The 19,655-nt window shown below is 37.4% G+C and overlaps 1 protein-coding gene across 1 annotated transcript in view; it reads right to left on the bottom strand.

The window, feature by feature from the left end:
• Window positions 1–19,278, bottom strand: part of LOC106956170 (diacylglycerol kinase iota) — a 37,908-nt gene extending 18,630 nt beyond the window's left edge. Inside the window, exons 1-21 of the mRNA XM_015046824.1 lie at window positions 19,226–19,278; window positions 18,774–18,933; window positions 15,859–15,954; window positions 14,209–14,283; window positions 13,992–14,048; window positions 13,840–13,905; window positions 13,691–13,759; window positions 12,776–12,892; window positions 12,381–12,455; window positions 11,177–11,272; window positions 11,017–11,099; window positions 9,484–9,544; window positions 8,677–8,790; window positions 6,711–6,836; window positions 6,383–6,461; window positions 6,033–6,088; window positions 5,392–5,454; window positions 3,948–4,021; window positions 2,640–2,751; window positions 2,470–2,556; window positions 1,350–1,462 (exon numbers count right to left, since the gene is read on the bottom strand). Of these exons, the coding sequence (XP_014902310.1) occupies window positions 1,350–1,462; window positions 2,470–2,556; window positions 2,640–2,751; window positions 3,948–4,021; window positions 5,392–5,454; window positions 6,033–6,088; window positions 6,383–6,461; window positions 6,711–6,836; window positions 8,677–8,790; window positions 9,484–9,544; window positions 11,017–11,099; window positions 11,177–11,272; window positions 12,381–12,455; window positions 12,776–12,892; window positions 13,691–13,759; window positions 13,840–13,905; window positions 13,992–14,048; window positions 14,209–14,283; window positions 15,859–15,954; window positions 18,774–18,933; window positions 19,226–19,278 (1,832 nt within the window). The remainder of the gene's footprint in view (window positions 1–1,349; window positions 1,463–2,469; window positions 2,557–2,639; window positions 2,752–3,947; window positions 4,022–5,391; window positions 5,455–6,032; window positions 6,089–6,382; window positions 6,462–6,710; window positions 6,837–8,676; window positions 8,791–9,483; window positions 9,545–11,016; window positions 11,100–11,176; window positions 11,273–12,380; window positions 12,456–12,775; window positions 12,893–13,690; window positions 13,760–13,839; window positions 13,906–13,991; window positions 14,049–14,208; window positions 14,284–15,858; window positions 15,955–18,773; window positions 18,934–19,225) is intronic.
• Window positions 19,279–19,655: the final 377 nt, after the last annotated feature.

The raw sequence follows: 19,655 nt of genomic DNA, 5'->3' as shown, positions 1-19,655 counted from the left end.
CCCTCCCTTTTTTTTCCCCCAAAAAGGCGGGGGCATAACTGGTTTTTTTTTTTTAAAAATTCCCTTTTTTTTTTTTTTTTTTTTGTGGAAAATCTGGATTTTTTTCCCCCCACTAAAGCGCTCTCTGGGTTGTCGGCCATCTTGTACGAGAAGCGTGTTTTACCGTTTCTATTTATTTGTAGTTTGAATTCAGGCCAACTCCACGATGAATTATAAGGGAGAGACTACAATTTATTTTTAAAAATAAAAATAATGTTCATTTTTTTCCCCCAGGATTTTGACTTTAATCTTCTGAGATCAAAAGTCTGAATTTTTTTTTTTTTAGTGGCCCTAAAAGGCTTCCATACAGAGCTGTATTAGGGCCATTTTAGATTAATTTACGCCAATAAACTCAGAAATTTAAGATCAATTTCAGACATTTTCTAGAAAAAAAACAAAGAAATGTCTGAATATCAAAAGTAAAAAAATTCCTAGAAAGAACTCAGAAATTTTGAGATTTTCTAGAAAAAATCTGATTTTTTTTTCTTTAAAGTTGAAATTTTTTTACTTTTGAAACTCAGAAATGTCCAACTTTTTTCTAGAAAATTTCTGAAATTAATCTCAATCTTTTTTATCTCCAATGCCCCCAACGTGCCGTTGTACTTCTGTACATAATGTTACAGGAATAAAGTTGAAATAATACCAGAATAAAATCTTAACATTTGCAGAAAAAAGTCGTAATTTTATGAGAACCCAGACACAAAAAATAAATTAACAAAATGTTAATTATCTGAGCTTTTTTTTCCATTAAAACAACTTTTCCTCATAATTTTAAGACATTTTTCTAGTAGAATTGAATCTTTATTCTGCCCTAACCCTCACAGAAGTGATGACTGAAATAAAAGAAAAAATTTTTGAAAATCAGATCAGGTATAAAAAAAATATCTCAGACTTAATTTATCGCCCAGCCCTTCTGCCACATACACACATCTACTGTAGCTCGCTACGAAAAGCAGGAAATAGACTCACGTTTACATTTATAAACTAAATACAGGGAGAAGACAGAGAGTGTTAAATCCTCAAAATGTCTCCTGATGTGTAAAACCACCACATGTCTGATGGCTTCGTTTATTTCATGTCCCTCCTTTGACTGTGGTCAAATCTGCAGAGCGACGCTGAGAGCAGTGAACTCACTAAACAGATTGTGTGACTCGGTGAGTGTGAGCTGCGGCCCGGTCTCTCTGTAGCAACACGGCTGGCCCAGTTCATCTGTCTTTATCCGTCTGTGTGTGTGTGTGTGTGTGTGTGTGTGTGTGTGTGTGTGTGTGTGTGTGTGTGTGTGAGTGAGAGAGAGTGAGGAGCTGACTCACTCGTTCAGCAGCGGCACCGACGTGCGTCTCTTGCTCTTCTGGACCATGTTGGCCTGATTTCGCAGGGAGATGCGCAGAGTGGAAGGAGCCAGTCGGCACGGCTCGCCGTCCACCTACACACACACACACACACACACACACACACACACACACACACACACACACACACACACACACCACATTATTCTTCTTCAAAACTTCTCTGTAAAATAAAAACCATCTCAAGTAGAGATACTCAATATATGAAATCACTATTTTCATCTTTGCACAAATATATTTTAAATCAATATATTTTGGAGGGTCCAACTGCTTTTGATGCTTGTAGCAGATTTATGTTAAAGCTAAAAGAAAATTGTGATGACAAATTTAATTATAGAAAAAAAGAACTGCATCGCCATCACAAGTTTTAGAAATTGTATTGACGTTCTGCAGGCCTAGTTTAAAGTTTAAATAAAATGTCAATTTATTGGATGGATGGATAGAAAACAAAAAGTGGAAATTCAAGAAGATTAAAATTCATCAACTTGTAGAGCAGGAGAGACATGGAGAGAAAGAAAGATAAAGTGAAGGAAAAGGAGAACAATTGAGAGAGTAACAGAGAGACAAGTGGAGAAAGAAAAAGACAAAGGAAGGGAAAAAGGAGTGAAGATTAAAGACAAACAGGGAGAAAGAAAGAGAGAGAGGGAGAAACAGAGAGTAATAGAGAAGTAATGTTTTTTGTGCGTATGTTTCAAACAACATTAAGTCATGTTTTTTTTAGTGGCCTAAAAAACTAAAAAGGTACGAAAACGAGTGAAAAAGCTTTTAAAATCCAAAAGAAAATAAGTCTGACAGACCTAAACGGCCATATATTGATCCAGACCATCTCAAAACATTACAGGTTTAAATTTATTACATAGTTAGTTATTAATATAAAACGGTACATGTTCACTAAATGCTTTTATTTTCAGCTCTGTTACGGTCGAAAAACAACAATAATCCTTCAGAAGGTTTACTGTTAATAAACCCTGGGAAGTAATTAAACATTAAATAAGACAGACTTTAAACAAACTGTATTTTCATCACAATGGCGACACCTCCTGGTCATCACATGTAACTACATCCATGTTGGTGACATTACCTGAACAGGTACAGTCTTGTAAGTGGTGAGAACGACCTCTCTGCACTGGTGAAGCCTCTCACCGTGACCGCCGACCTGTAGCGCCGCCTGGTGGACGACACAAACATGCACGGTTTAGTAGAACGTCGACGTTTTTTTGCCGGCTGATGTTTTTTAGGGGTTTTTCTCACCAGAGAGGCCATGGTGAAGCCGATGACCTCGATGCAGCCGTCGTCGTGGCGCTGCGGCTCAAAGTCTCGGTGGTCTCCGGTGTTTCCCCACGGCATGGTGCCAGCACAGTACCTGCATGTCACACGTCAAACACCAGCAGCTGTGACAGCCGTCTTCATGCTCCCAGAGAGGAAGAAGCTGCTCTTCCTCTGAGGACAGAAGAAGAGCAGCTTCTCTGAACCCAATTAACAGAGAGCACTTCAAGGATCCTGCTCCGGTTCAAGAGTCTCATCGTTTCTAAGAGGCCTCAGCAATCGAGTGGAAAGGACTAATTTAGAGAGCCGTTTGAAACGTCACATGTGACCTTTTGCATCAAGAAATAAAAATATCATAACAAATTAGTAGCAGAAATTAATAAATGTTTCCTAAAATTCTCTAAACTTTTAAATATTTAAATCAATATTAAATATGTAATCAAATATGGATTTTTTTTGCATCAATGTAACCCCCGTTTTTATTTTATTGTGTTTATTTTAGTGCACATTTATTTTTTTTATTATTATTTTACTTTTTTTGAGGTGTTTTGCACTGGTATATGTAATCACTGTATGCAAAAATATCAATAAACATATTAATCAGAAATGTATAATATAATAATAATGATGTCTTTCTTGAAAAAAAAAAGTTTAAATATTGTATGAAATATTTAACGATTCTGTGCTCATTAAATAAATATTTCTGTATCAGTGATTTAATAAATAAATCCAAAACTCATTAAAAATTTGAAATATATAAAAACAATTAATAGAGCATATAGACATTAATAAAAATGTGTACTTGATAATAAAAACATGTATTTATTATCAATATTATCATGCTTTCACATAATAAAATTAATGTGAAAGCATGCCAAAATGAATAATTATATTTTAAAATATTTAATTAGAACTTTTAATTATATTATAATGCTGTATTGCAGCACTTCCTAACCGATATAAATTGGATTTTTTATTATTATCATTTTTAATGTTTTAATGTGGTATTTCTAAATTCATTATATGTAATTTTGTGTGATTTAACAATAAAAGTTGGGATTTAACTATGTTTTATACATTTTTCCAACATAAAATATAAAGAATAATATTTAATTTAGTGTTTTTATTTAAAAAGTTGCTATTTTTCTAAATATTTTATCATTTATATGAGGTTAGATTGCCTTTTATGCAATTGTTGAAGAGTTTAGCAAGATTCCAATGCAGAAAATATAAATGATCAACTTGAAGAAGTAAAACCTTCGATCTGTCTGGATGCGTTTGTGACCGACCCACCTGGGAATGTTTAAAAACACGATGCACTGAAACTTGAGCTCCTGGATTTTGGGCGTTAGATCCGTTCCGTCGCACTGCAGAAAGCAGAGAGCCAGAGTCACGCCTGCACACCAGAACCAGAGTTTGTTCTAGACCGGCCTTTTACTTTGACAGGCCGCTCAAACAGTAAACTCACTTCCTGGTTTCTACTGTCAGATCACACAGCAGGGGCTCCTAAACACCAGTTATTGGTGCTGTAAAATATTTTTAATTCAACTCATAATAGGAGATAATCGAACTGTTATGACTGTTAAAGTAGCAGAGATTTAATGTTTTAGTTGTGAGGGGACGGGGACGGTTTTATGCCGATGTTAAACACAGCTGAAGTCAGAAGATTACATAAACGCCTCGTGGGCATAAATGTGACATTAATTAATTGGTTTAAATGATTTATTTGAAGTGTTATTTTACTCCAAGCAGGAGTTAATGTGGAGCATCTGTAAAAAAAAAAGCAGTAATGGCTCCCATTGGGAATAATAAAGACGCCATTAACATCGACTGCTACGCTTGGATTCAGTGTCAAGAGTAAACACTCTGCAAAAACATAAAACCTTACCAGAGTTTTATTCTGGTTTCTAGTGAAAATATCTTAGTACAAATGAAATAAGACAAAACTACCCTGTGGATGAAATAAAATAAGGAAAAGTATTTGATCTGTCAAAGCTAATGTATTGTCCTCATTGGTGTCACTGGACCAAACAACAATTTTACAGGTTGGACAGGTCTATGGAACATTTGTCAAATTTTTTAAACAAAATTATTCTTAGATAATCAGATTTCGAGCTGTTTTAGGGCATCTTGTCACTTTAAATCCAAATAAGCAGCTACTGGCCACGCCCCCAATTCAACGTTTACACTTGCACGTGAAAACGGCTGCACACAGATGCCCAATTATACAACCATACAGCTTTGAAAAGCAGAAGTACAGCCTTCTGCGCGGCCAACAAGAATGCAGCAAGTGCTTTCTCCATGCCAAGTCAACAAGAAAACATTTGTCTTTTCCAGCAGCCTTTGTACAGCGCAGTAAAACCAGCTGACCAAACGTGCTGGAGCTCCACTGGTGTTGCTAGGTAACAGGTGTCACTCCGTTGGGGCTGCTAACTTCGTCTGTGTGTGCATTTTAAGAGCTTGGACTGTTTTTAGAAGCACCAGAAACCCAAATGGAAGTACAAAAATAACGTACGTTTTGAATAATAGATCCTATTTAAACCTGCTTTCTAGGCCGTGGACAGCTATTTATTTGTTTTAACATGGACTGAACGTGAGTGAGGAACCCCAGTGGGATTCCTCCTCAGGGTCAACCCCCAAAGAGAAGTTGAAGGACGGCGCGTTTAATCACCCAACTCAGACATGTCGACACGGAAGACGATACGAGCCAAGAGAGGAAGAGCGTGTTAACACTCACCACCACTCTGACGTGCTTCGACAAGTCCCTGGAGCTTCTCTGGAGGAAATCTGAGAACGCAGCCTGAACACACACACACACACACACACACACACACACAGAGGCAGATAAACAGACAGAAGAAGCCAATCAAACAGAATTACAGTTCATTACATTTCCCTCATTAAAAAGAGATAACTCCTCTGTACGTTTCCGCTTCAACTGCCGCCCATCCTTTCTGACTTTCAGCTCATGTCTTGCAGAAAAAAGTCAGCTGGATGATTTTTGTTACATCTGTTCATCACTTTCAAGTTGATTTGAGCTCAATTCATCACCGGAAACAAAGCGGTATTCTGTGTGGTTTGTTTAGTTTTTCCTCAGAATGAAGGTCAGATGAATTATTGAGAGCGTGACATTTGTTTTGTGAGCGTTCTGGATGAATATTGCACAAGTCAGGCTGCTCATTATTGATAAATAACTTGGAAACTCCTTTCCCTTAAAGGCCAATGTTTAGCTGCTTTTGCGAGAAATCTCTCTTGATTTACTGTTCCTCATTCTGGCAGGGCGTGTGACGGTCATTAAAGCAGAATTACAGCAAACTGGAGGCAAATGTAAACTGTCCAGTCAAAGTTGGTTAACAGTTTGTCATGGAGGACACTTACGCCGGCGTAGAACATCTTGTTGCGGAAGCGACTGTTGAATTTCTCTGGGTTGGCCTCTGGACGAAAAACGGAGGAAAATTCAATCAACGTGTGCAGAAAACATGGAGAGTTCAGGGATTTAACATAACAATACAACAGAACCTTGATCAATTATTCACATCCCTTGAATATTAACACTTTGTGATGTTTTGGAAACAAACTACAGTGGGATTTAAACATGAAGAAGTGCGTTATCACGAAGTGTAAGTGGGGTTTTAAATGTTTTAGCACATCAATTTGACAAAAGTACATTGAAAATTAAAATCTGAAGGGGTGTGAATACTTTTGCGAAGGGAATTTGTGAAACAGACCTCTGGACTCGTGGAACTCCAGCGTGACGTGAGCGTCGAAGCCGAGGCTGAAGTAGTTGTTGAAAACATTCAGAGGGAGCTTAAAAGGAACAAAAAACATATTTAAATATCAATATGCAAACTTTTATAATTGGAAATTTGTGATAAAGTAAGAAAATAATTGGCCAGAGAGGTTCCGGTGCAACACATAATCAGTATTTACACATAAAATATGCAAAAATAAAAACATTTAGAAGAAAAAAAAAACATCTTTACAGATTCCTTGTTCTGAAAAACATGTTTAGGAATAAATCCAGGCCATTTTCTGGCTTGACCCTTGACCCCTGACCTTCTGAGTGCCTTCTTCTGGCTGTACCGCAGTTTTCTCCACCAGCAGGTTCCACCTGTCGAGCTGCACCACCGAACCGTCCTCAACGTGACACAAAACCTTCGACACGGGCTCGTCCGTGTAACCCTGCAGAGAAACAGAAACAACAGCAAGAAATCAGGTTTCTTCTCATCTGAATTCAAATTTAAATATGAAGTATGAATAAATGTCAGTTGTATCCCCAAGCAGAAAGAGCTACAAATGATTTAGCGTTCATTAAAGGCGTGCTACATTTAATTTAGGAAATAAAGTCTTTATTTTGTTTGCATCTTTTCTAATATCTTATAAGGTAAGCTGAAGTGCAAAATGTGCCAATTTTTTCTGATTTCCTCAAAGACACTCCGACTGCAGAGAGCTAAAAAGGAACAACCTCACTTTAACACAGACCTGCAGGAGCGATAAAGACGAGAGTATTAAACCAGACGTCTAAAAGAGGAAAGAAGAGAGGAGGAAATATGAAGAAAATGAAGCAAGGAGAGGATTAGGAAATGGGAAAAGATAAAAAAGAGACGAGGAGAAAGAACAGCAGTCAGTCGTGTGCAGAGGATGAAAAGGGCAGAGCTCTTCCACATATGGAAGCTAGAAATTGTCTCGGTCTAATCTTCTCTCGAAGCGTCAATCTCTCCGTGGATCAGAAGCATCTCAAAGTCATCTGGACATCCTCGCCGCGTCATTTCAGATCAAACAGCTTCGCTCTTACTGAGCTGAATCTTTAGAAATTAAACTCTGCTCATTAAAACTCATCTGTGCTGCTGAATAACACTTCCTAGTTGCTGACTAATATATCTACTTATGCAGAGAAATGGTCCATGTTTCGCCTCTCCTTTTGAGAAAGTATGAGAAACAAAGCACTGCTACGCTTCCAGTAGATTTATTAAAAAATTAAAAATAAAGGATGGAGTCTTTTAAGACTAACCAGTCCAACTGCAGAGACTGTCTCACCTGTACTGATATTCTGCATCAACCAAGAGGCTCAGAGTAACTTTGGAGGAGCTGCAGAGAGCCACAGCTCAGGTGTTGGAAGGAGATTTAGTGGAAGATTGACAAAAACTAAGTTTAACGAATGTTCTGGTCAGATTAAACCAAATTAAGCATTTTGAAGCGCCGTGTGTGGAGGAAAGCTATTACTGTACCCTGAACACATGGTGGTGGCAGCATCATGCTAAAGAAAGGATGTGTATACTTTCCCGTTGTAAAATTCAAGCATTTTCTAGACTTTTCCAGCATCTCAGTTTGGAGATAAAAACAAAACAAATTAACTAAAAAACATAGTTTAGCTTTGCTATTTTATGATATAATTTATCATTATTAATAATGTCTGTCTTTATGAAAATATCTGACTCAAACTGTAAATAGTTTCCAAATTTAGATTGAACCTTTTTATAAAATCGTGCTGTTAGAAAATCAAGAACTTTCCAAATCTAATTGAAACTCAAGTATTTTCAATGATTTGAACCACCTGTACAAACACTGTAAAATGGCTTAGTCAAAGTTCAGAAATCCAATTAGCGAACTGTGGGAAGAATACGTTTTGTTTTGTTTAACGTTCTTAAATTATTTTTGACTTATGGGGATTTCATTCAGAACATTTTGAAAGGAAACAGGTAAAATATCAACTGTAACTAAATCTTCTGAGCTCGATGTGTCAGCGGCTTTGAGGAGGTCAAACAGAGGTCAAGGCTTGAAATGCTCCGGAAGAGCGCTCAGACATCCTGGAATGTGGGTTCCCCAGGAACTCCCAGAGGCGTTGGAGACGCAAACACCTGATTTATTTTCAGAACGCGAGATAAAAACAGAAACGACTTCACTGCTGCTTGACAAACTTCACCTGCCGTGTTAAAAAAAATAAAAAAATCTCTGACGTAACTGGAGGATAAAATAAAATCCCGTCTGCAGTCTACTCTGCAACACAAGTCTGGAAACTCACCCCGCCCCAGTTGAGCGTCCTGGCGAGGTCATTTCCTGTTCCCAGAGGAAGTACAGCGACCGGAGGCTGGGGATTCATCTGCAGCTCATCGAGAGCGGAGAGGATCCACCCCACCTACGGACAGAGGTGGGCAGTAAATACCTACACTTAGTTACAGTCACTCAAGGAACTTTTTCTATAAAAAATTACTTTTAGTGTATTTTAATGCAAAAAATACACTAAAAGTCTAGTACTTTTTACAGTGGACACTCTACTCACTGTGAGTAATTTCACTAAATTAAGACAAAACAAAAAATGAATGAGATACAAACGCTTGGAATAACTTTACTTTGTTCTAACATACAGTATCTATTATTGACTGTAAGTATTACTTTATTATTTTATTTTATTTAATGTGTATAATTTTGTTGATGTCACTCATCAAAATGTAATGTTTGTTCAATTGTTGGTTGTATGGTATTTTATTTATAACTTTGTAATTTTGTGTTTTTGCTGTTAAGTAAATATTGTGATCTATTATTCTATCAATTATTCAGGCAATTAATTGACTAATTGGATAAAAGATGTAGATAAATTCTTCAGATTTTTTATTAAAACACTTCATTTTTATACAAGAATAGAAATGCATTAAAAGATGCAAATAGACCAGCAATTAATGTTAACGTTTTTACTTTTACTTGGGTAAAAATATGATAAAAACGATATTATTTCTGGATACTTTACCAACCTCTGTCTACGCAGAGGTAGAAATGCTCCAGGATCTTGGTAAACAATAAGAACTGGTTAAAAAAATGAACAGAGTCTTACTGTGCCGTCTCCACCGCAGGCCAGGATCCGCAGGTTTGGCACTTTGCGATACAATTCCAACCTGAGAATTGAAACAGCAGCTGGATGAGAGACGGCTGCAGAAATAAATGAATTCCTCTCCAGACTCAGGTAGGCCTGTCACGGTAACAAATTTTGCCGAGCAATTAATTAATTGTCTAAAAAATTATTGCGATAAACGATAATGTTGTTTCAAGACCTTTTGACACTGATTTAAAGGAAATGACTAATAATGCATGTGATTTCCTGCTATAGATAGATACACTTTATTTTCAAAAGAACACATAACACTGGAACTGATAAACTAAATTAACAAAACAACCAAAACAAAAATAAAATGGATTCTCAGTCTCCATTAACAAAAAACGTACTTGAATAAAAACTAAACAAAAAGCCAAAGTGGAAATAAATACTGCATTCAACCAAAAGAGTGCAGATTATGAAGTCTAAACTATATTGGCCTTCAGTAATCGCTAGATTTAAATAGAGCAGATGGACACATCCGACGTGATGCAGTAGTTCACACTACACGATTTTTTTGCCCCTATTTTCCCCTTATGACAATCTTAGATCGTTGGCCGCTCGTGATTTCGTAACCGATCATCCTGCAGTGTGTGGTGGGTTATGGTGGATCGTCGTTCTGCTCGATCTAAATCAGGGATTTCCCCCGACTGGAAGCATCAATGCAGCCAGTTGAATGTCACAGGTAGCCAATCAGAAAGCGCAGATTCTCCTCCTGCTTTCTGAGGTGAAATAACGAAGGGGAATCCCAAACAGCTGACACAGCGCAACTCAAAATCCAGTGGACATTGGAGATGATATGTGGAAACAACATTAATATTTATTCAACATTTCGTACAAAGAATATAGAAACGACAAGGGGAGGAACTGGAGCCAAATTGCTACCGCAGTTGATAAACCCGGTAGGTTTTCAGCTGTTCTTCGTTAACGTGACATAAATAGGTTATGATGATTTTCATTCAGTCAGGACTTTACGCTGACTCTAGCCACATGCATCACAGGTAGATTCTAGTAAAGCATTGATTAACCTGGTTTTAAAATGAATTAACTGGACTTGTAGCCCTTATTTTGTGGCTGGACACCACACGGCATGACGAACCCGATCAAACCGTTATACCTAGGATTTCTGTCAGGTTTTGAAAATGGGCCGACAGTCCGCCAACATCTCGTGTAGTGTGCGCTGGACATTACACTAAGGAAGAGCACCAGAGTTGAGCCTTTTTTCATTCAGTGTCATCAACAGAAAGAAAAAAAGAGGAAGAGATAATAAAACCGATAATTAAAATGAGGTCGATAGGTTTAATTTATTGTGCAATTAATTGATTTATTGTTTATCGCGACAGGCCTAGACTGAAAAACCTAAAATCCTGTCCAGCTGGTGTTTAAAACATACCACAGACTTCCAGGCATCTAATAAAAAAATCTGAATTAAAGCCACTGTTTCAGTGTAGGAGATTCAGATCTTTTTTCTAGAGATTAGAAACGATTACTCACGCTTCTCTTAGTCCACCTTGTGACAAGTCGAACACTTGTCTGGGGTTTAAGATCCACATGAACATGTGCAGCAGCTTGGCACCCTGCAGGTGCAGACGTATGAAACGATGAGGGCTAACAGCAGCGTGAGAGGATGAAAGGGGTAAAAAGATTCACCCACCTGGTTGCCTCCGCTCTTGGGATTGACAAAAACCAAGACGGGTTTCATGAGGGGAGAAGGAAGCGGTTTCAAAATGAACGGACGCCATTTAGAGTCCTGCAGACGGAGAGAAAAGTTTAAAAATAAAAGAAGTCCAGGCAGAGAGAATTCATTACATCTGGATTAAGAAAAAAAAACTTTAAAAGTTTCTATGGTTTCTTTTTCACCCTAATCAATAACTACATTTGTAAGACTATAACTTTTAAACATTTACATAAATACACGAGTGCTGCAACTAACGATTATTTTAGTTGTTGATTAATGTAGTCGTATTTTAAAAGTATGGTACTTTCTGCAGATTTTTTTTCAAGTAATATTAGAAATACATTGAAAGGTGCAAATAAACAATTATATTCCTTTATAAATTAAGAAAATAAAAATTTTATTGTCTATAATGCAATAACACAACCTTGCTGTAGTGAACATTTGATCATTTGTAGCAAAAATTCATCTGCAGATAAAAAAAATTGTCTAACATGAACACTTGAAAAAGTAAGACATTTTTCAATTAGCTAATTAATAACTGGGTAGCAAAACGTGCATAAAAAAAGATTTTATTTACATAATTTGAACCGAGTGAAGCTAAAACTGACCTAAAGAGTTCGAGTTAAAATGTATCTACAGACAGATAAGTTTGTTTTTATCTTAAATGTGAAACATAAATAAAATTTTGTTCAGTTTTTGATTACTTACCGTTACTGAGTGTGTTATTCTTCCAGTAAAAAAATGTTTTTTATTCTGTACACTCCAGGTAACGATTAATCAATTCCAAAATTAGTTTATTATTTTAATAATCAATTAATCACAATTAATCTGATTAATCACAATTAATCTGATTAATCACGAATAACACGATTAATCATTTCAGCCCTAAAATATGCAATGAAAGAGGAGAAAAAGTTAACTTTAAATAATTTAAAAACGTAAAACGAACATGTTTAAACCTGATGAAATTATATTTTAACATTAAATCTAAAACTAAATGGAGAAGATATGTGTGAGAATAAAGAAACTGATTTAAAAAGACATTAAATCTTTTTCCAAACTGAAATAAGATTTCAAACACTTGTTTCTGTGTCAACACACGCACTTTAAAACCATAAACACATTTTCTTTGCTTGTTTGCTAAAAGCCACTGGATCAATAGGAGCATTTTCTCACTCACTTCCAGTCCTTTCTTGCTCGCCCTACGTTTGAAAGACGTCCGTTTTTTCCTCCTGGCCGAGTTCTTCAGCGAGCTCTGGGACACGGAGAGTTCAGATGTTAGTTCGCTGTCACCGCATCCACGCTGACGCTGATTAGAAGAGCGATGAAGCATGCGACGTGTCTGCGGGAGACATTTTTCTGCGCTGGTGCGTGTGTGAGGGAGACTCAAACAGGGGCCTAAACTCAGGCTTCCCTCAGAGATCAGACGTACGTCGGATCACATCGCATCACACCCAGCAGCCTCCGACAGGCCGCTTTTCAAATTTAGCCCCAACGAGGTCGCTTTGCATCATCGTCACCGGATGACAGCGGGTGAACTTGATCAACTGCAGGGAAGGAGGGCCTCTTTCTCACCTGTGGTTTCCTGACTTTGATGATCCAGGAGGGAGGGACGATGACTCCGGCGTGGGCCCCCAGCGAACACGGCTCCTCGATCTGGTGCAGCATGAAGCACGTCACCTTGTTGTGGAACTGGAAGACAAACGGACGTTAGCTTTTATTCATCTCCAAGAAAAAAAAAACACATTTCATTTCAGTATTAGTCGAGTAGATCATCGTAATTGAATCTTAACACTTGCATGCATCACCTGCCTCAAGTCTGGAACAAATTGACATTAGCAAAGAACGACTTATTAAATTATTAGGGGTTGCTAGGCAACAGCACAGTGCCTGTCCATAGTGACTTAATAATCAGGAGGTTTTTCAAACGACTTGTCCAGGCACCAAAAAACATCAACTTATTGCCAAAAGGTGACCTGCTTCCTTGAACAGATTATATTTTTTGCACAAAATTATTCTTAGATTTGTTGTATTAGGGGGTTTTATCACTTTAAATCCAAAAAAACTGCTACTTTTGGGGTTTTTTTCACTCAACGTTTACACCTGTATGTGAAAGCAGCTGCAAACAGATGCCCAATTATACAAACATGCATCTTTGAAAAGCAGACATGGAGCCTCCTGCACAACAAACGAGAATGTAGCAAGTGGTTTCTGGATGGTAAGTCGACAACAAAGCACTTGTCTTTTGTACAGTAAAACCAGCTGGCCAATCGTTCTGGAGCTCAGTGTGGGTTGCTAGGTAACGGGCTGGGCTTTGCTAGGGTTGCTAGGTTACGGGCTGAGCTTTGCTAGGGTTGCTAGGTAACTTGCTGGGCTTTGAAGTAGGAATGTTCTTTAGGAACCGTAAATTTCACAACAGTGAGACCTATTGTTTCTCATCTACTTCATTTTTATTTAGTTTTGTTGAAGATGAATGATGAGTTTCCTTACCGCCTGTTTACACCAAGAACAACTGATGGCGATTATTTCTTTACTGTGGAAGAACTTCTGCTGAAAACTCTGAAAAAACAAACATTCACAGTGAGTTTTTGGTTCTTTATAAGGACCGCAGGAACAGTTCTGTGCGTTAGTGAGCCCACCTTCCCACACTGTTTACATTTCCCCTCCTGCCGCCGCCTGTGGACCCAGTGGTGTCTCAGTACGTTCTGTTGGCAGATATCGGCGCTCAGAGCTGCGATTCCTCATTTTTACAGCCACACACACACACATGTTGACATGAAGAAACACTCACGTCTCTGAGGCATCGGGACCCTCCCTCCTTGAAGGTCGGCTTGCATCTGAAGTTAATCTTAACAGAGACACAGACCACAGTCGTGAGTCTGAAAGCATTCATCTGCAGCTCGACAGAATTTGAAGGGAACAAGATTGGATTGAATTTAATTCAAAGGAAATAAACGTCGGCCTTGAAGGATGAGCAGCTGAAGCGTGTTGGTGTTTGAGAGCCGCACCTTTTCTAGCTGCTCTATGCAGCCGGTGTGGACTACTATCTTGCAGGCGGCGCATTTCCTCCTGGGGGCCGACTTCTTAAAGGAAACACAGGGAGCACAGAGCAGAGTGAGACACAAAGCTGCTGAAAATACGAGCAGCGAGGAAAAAACGAGTCATTTATCACCTGGTAAAACACAAACACTTCAGATGTAAGAGGGCAAGTCGCCTTCATGAACTGGTACTGCACGGCTACATTAAAAGCATTTTTACTCTAGTTTCCAATGTAAATATCTCACTGCACTTGAAATTAGACAAAACTAACTTTCAAGAAACTTTTCAGCAAAAAATAAAAGTCATTAATTTCTTACTATTAATAAAAAACACACTAAGTTATTGGTGAAATAAACCACCGGAGGAATTAGACACTTTTAACTCATAATAAGGGAAAAATATCTTGCTTTACTGGCAGATTATTTCACTTATTAGTACAGTTTGATCAGGAATTATAGATTTAAAATAATGTTGGAAACATTTTGTCTTATTTCAAGAAACTAGACTAAAAATACTTAAGACTTTGTCTGCTAAATATTAAACTTTTAATAATCATACTTGTTTCTCTCTTTTTAATTGCATAATAAACAGAACAGTTTATTTTATGGTTTATTGTTACACAGGAACAAAACACGTCTGAGTTTTAATTTAGAAAACTTTGTGGTCAATGATGCCAAAAGTTTGGACACCACTGCTTTAGCTGCTTTTCTAAACAACTACAAACATACCTGAGGACATTTTCCCACCATAACCTGTTAAAATTGCTGCACATTTAAAAGAAGGATAGTTTCAGTTTTCATCTGATTTAACTAATTTAACCCACAAAGACAAATCCACCTGGACGTCAGAGAAATCTCACAGCGAGCCGCAGCGTTTCCTTCTAAACATACTGTAATTACCGAGCTGTTGTGAACGCTCACATGTGTCATTATTTTATTGTGAAAAGTGAAGGTTGTTTCTCTGCTCTTTATGCTAATAGCTGCTATTCTCTGCTGGAGGACAGAGTTCACAAGGCCTACAATTTAAACGTGTTGTTGAACCTCTCAGCAGGAATGTTTCACCACTGTCACTGATGTGAGTGAAAATTAAACCATTAAACAGTCAGAAGTATTTGTAGTACTTTATTTTAAGAGCTGTGCATAAGGCTGACGTAACACCTGCCACAAACACGAAGGAGTCTTCAAAATGTTTAAGACTGTTGTAATGAAGGTAAATAGTGACGCTTATGCACAGCCCTTCAGATAAAGTGTTAACTTTAATTCAAACAAAATACATTTCTTTCTCCGTCTTTGTTCGGATCATAAAAATATTTAAATCAAATCTCAGACGTTCTGTTCTGCTGCAAAAAGTAAAACTGCAATAAGGATAAAACAGTTGTTTAAGCTCAGAGCAGATTTAATATTCATGAATTCCCAGCATTAGTATTCAGTTCAGACGGTTTCAAAGTTGAAATTATTTATAATTCAGTGAGCGTGGAATGTTTTTTTTTGTTTTTGTTTTTTTTTAAGAAAAAGAGGCGGCTAACGGACCAGACAGCAGCAGAAATATGATCCTAGGAGAAGCACCTGCTTCTTTGTTCCCGTTTCCCTCCTGCAGAGACGTGATCAGTCTCTACTCACCGCAGTCTTCAGGAGACACGCGTCCTCCCCGAGGTAGCACAGCTCTCCCGAACAACTCGTCTCCGTCCATAAGTGATCTCCGTTCCCTGCGTTTTCCTGCAGGAGGAGAAGAGAGAGGGCTGAATTATCACTTAATAAGGCGCCGCGCTCCGTCTGCACGTCTCCATCTTTAAGTGATTGTTGTTCGGTCGTATATAAAACTGCTCAGAAACACTCGGAGGAGATTACGGCCAGTAAGTGTGTCGAGTGCATAAACGCTGCTGCTGCTGCTGAGTAGGTGGGTAATCCACGGCGTCTGGAAATCTGAGGTGTTAATGAAAACACTCAGGAAGTAGCGGCTAACGTCCAGCACTCAGAGAGCAGCTCTGTATGAACATATGATGGCGGGAATTTAACAGAAAAAATCCCAGAGGAGTTAAAAAGTAGACGTCCAAGGAGCAGCAAAAGCAAATGAGGTGGATTAGCAGAGCATGGCAACAACTGGACATTTTACTGTGAAATATTGTCTCTGTTGTCTGCATACTGAGCTGTTAGCATGTCCTGACAGTCATGACTCTGTCAAACAACAAGTCTTCAGTCAGAAGCTTCTGCTATTCTGACTGCTACTGGAGAGCCTTCCTGCCCACAGATGATACGAGTAACAAAAACATTTATTGTCCCTTTAAAGTATTTTTAATTGAATTTGAACTGAAAAGTCCTTGTTGGTTGAAGAGAGGGTTGCAACTAATCGATTAATCGATTAAAAACATATACACATTCTGCTTATTTTTTAAGACGTTTTTACACAATTATAGAAAAAAACTAATTAAAAGATGCAAATAAACGACTCAGTTTCTTTTATTAAAGAAGAAAATAAACATTTTATTGTCTAAAATGCAATAGCAGCATTCATTTAGTGAAAGCATCTGTGTCGGGCTGATCTGTTGAACATTTTTTGGATTTGCTGATTAATAATTGGAGAGCAACGTTGCTAAATGGGAGACATTTATTTATTTTATTTTTTTAAACATAATTTTAACCAGGTGAAGCTAAAACTGCCATTTGAGGAATTTTGGGTAAAACATATTTACAAAGTTTTTTTTTTTTGTTTTTTTTTAAATCCTAACAGCAAAATGTATTATTTTTTTATTTTTTTTTTACAGTTTTGACAAATGGTCTTTTTTACGACAGTTAATGATTAACCGATTAATAAATCAATTAATTATAATTATTCTAATCTATCGTTTATGTTCTTTGAAAAATGAATTAAATTAGTTGTCTGCATATTTGAATGAATTTCTAATATTATATAAAAAAAGAGGTTAGAATGAAAAATTACCTAAATATGCCAATTTGTTTAACCCAATAAATTGATTAACCATTGGAAGAAAAAAAAATTGAGGACAAAAAATAAATAATTAAAAAAAAATCAACTCTTTTATGGAATAGATGTAAAATATCTCTGACTACAGCTGCTTCCAAGAAAATAAAATTTGACCAATTCTTCACCGCTGTAAGTCGTGTCCCATAAAGCTGCTCAATCAGTTTCAGTGATTATATTAAAAGGTAATTATATGTATGTATTGTTATGTAACTGTGTGTGTGTGTGTGTGTGTGTGTGTGTGTGTGTGTGAGTGTGTGTGCATCATGCAGGGATTTAAAGGTCAGTGAGGATGTGCTGAAGCGTCTCTGCAGGACGCTCCATGTGAGCCCATAACAGTTTACACATTCTCATCAATAATAAAGCACTTTGTATTTACAGTTCATTAATGATATGCAACGCCTTGAGAGCTGAATTACTCACTGCAGAACATATTTTAAAATGGAATTCCACCTTCAATTCTTATATTACTTGGGGGAAATTTGTTTCCTGAAGTCACCAAAGAGAGAAATTCCTTTATTTTTAATAGTTCAGTCAGGAAGGGACAAATACGAGTAAAACTCTAGGAATCCGTCATGGAGTTTGTGGCGTTTTCATCCTCCAGCATCACTGGAGCATTTTAGATATTCATGCTTTATTTTGTCCAAATTTCTGAAACTTTTAATCAACAATCAGTCACTTTGTTTCACTAAGGAGGAAGTAAAACACTGTAAAACATTTGAGCCTCATTTAGTTGTGTCTACTATCTTCTACTCTCTAAGTCAAATAAATTTAGCCAGTTTTAGATTTTGAACACAAATGTGTGAGTTCGTGAAAGATAAACTTACAGTAAAAAGTTTATCTATTAATTTTGTCAGACCTCCAAGAGTCTAGAGCTTTAAAAGAAGTGAAAGAAGAGAAAGGCAGGAGTGGGAACTATTTCCCAGAATGCTTAGTGGCATGTTGTTTCATTGATATCAATTATAGAAAATATGATTTCAGACCAGATTTAACAGCTTTAAATTGTAATATGACAAAACCTTGTGATTACTGCCATCACACCTCCTCCTGCAGATCCACACGCTTCAGGTTTTAGAGCGTCGTCTTTGCAGGAAGTGAAAGGTAAGGGGATTTACCTGGAACTAAAAATACCAGCTCAAACTTTTTGTTGACTTTTGGAAGGTTTAATGTGTTGTTTCGAGTACTTTCCGTTGCCTCTTGACATTTTTTCGTTTTAAAGCAGCTTTGCAGCGTCGTGATTCATGTTTTGTAAATAAAATCCATTAAACTCTGGAAAAAGAAACAGATGCTGGAAAAGTCATATGTTGAGAAACGGTGACAGGTAAAACTTTCTCTCCCACGCTGCTTACACATCGTCCTACATTATTAATAAAGAAGAGGAGAGAAACCGCTGGGGTTTTTTTTTTTGTCTCCACAGAAACATAATGCTGATAAAATGAGATTGTAAATGTCAGGCAGTGACTCAGAGGAGAAACTTAAACCTAGACAAGCTTTTTGCACAATTAACAGAATAAATGCATGTCACTAAGCAGATTTGTGATGCTGAGCGTCTGACCGTCCAGTCCACGCAGGTTCGCAGATCCTTGTTTGGTCCGTTGGACGCCGGAGGGAGCGAAGGCTGAGGCGGGCCGAGGTAATGGAGGCCTGATCTGGAGATGGCTTTCCTGCATTCAAGAAGGAAAAAAAAAAAAAAAACACAAGAAAACACTTTAAAATATCATCATTTTTATAATAATAATAATAAAGAGAAAAGCTGCAGTGGTGACAATGCAGAAGTGAACAGTCACGCTCGCATAATGACACAGAGTGGATGAATAACTGTGAGAACTCGGTTTCAGCGTGATTAAGTCCGTAAATTATTTATTCATAATTTTCCGGCTCAGCTGCAGATATTTGTTTGAGGCGGACTGGGAACAGCTTGGTGGAGCCACTGCCAGCAGCACTTCATGGCGACGAGAAAGAGAGTCGAAGACGGATGACTCAGCACGCGCCTCTTCCTCTTTTTACCCGCTCAGGTTTAGTTCATCTTTACACGTCCGTCTCTCCAGCAGTGATAACATCTATGATAAACTCTACTTATGCATGATGCTGCTATTTCTGTCCCAATATTGGAAAAATATATTTTTCTATAAACTAACAACTGGAAAAGACACTTAGCAACAAATTTTGCCCATTTTTATTTATTTTTTTTACTTTATGCAACAATATGATAACGATATGTCACAATAAATGGACGATAAATTGTCCCAAGTTATTGCGATAAATAATAATATTGTTGCTTTGAGACTAATTTCAATTTATATTATGATAAAGGCATAAGAGATTATCAAAGATCAATAAACTTAAAACTCAAATGAACATAAAAAACCCACAAAATAAATAAACAAAACAATTGAAATAATGCATTTTGAAGTTTCTATAAACATTATTAAGGGCC

This window comes from Poecilia latipinna, unplaced genomic scaffold (genome assembly GCF_001443285.1).
Source record: "Poecilia latipinna isolate Pla-1442-1.1 unplaced genomic scaffold, P_latipinna-1.0 Scaffold794, whole genome shotgun sequence".
Lineage (NCBI taxonomy): Eukaryota > Metazoa > Chordata > Actinopteri > Cyprinodontiformes > Poeciliidae > Poecilia > Poecilia latipinna.
This window is presented reverse-complemented; position numbering and strand designations above follow the sequence as displayed.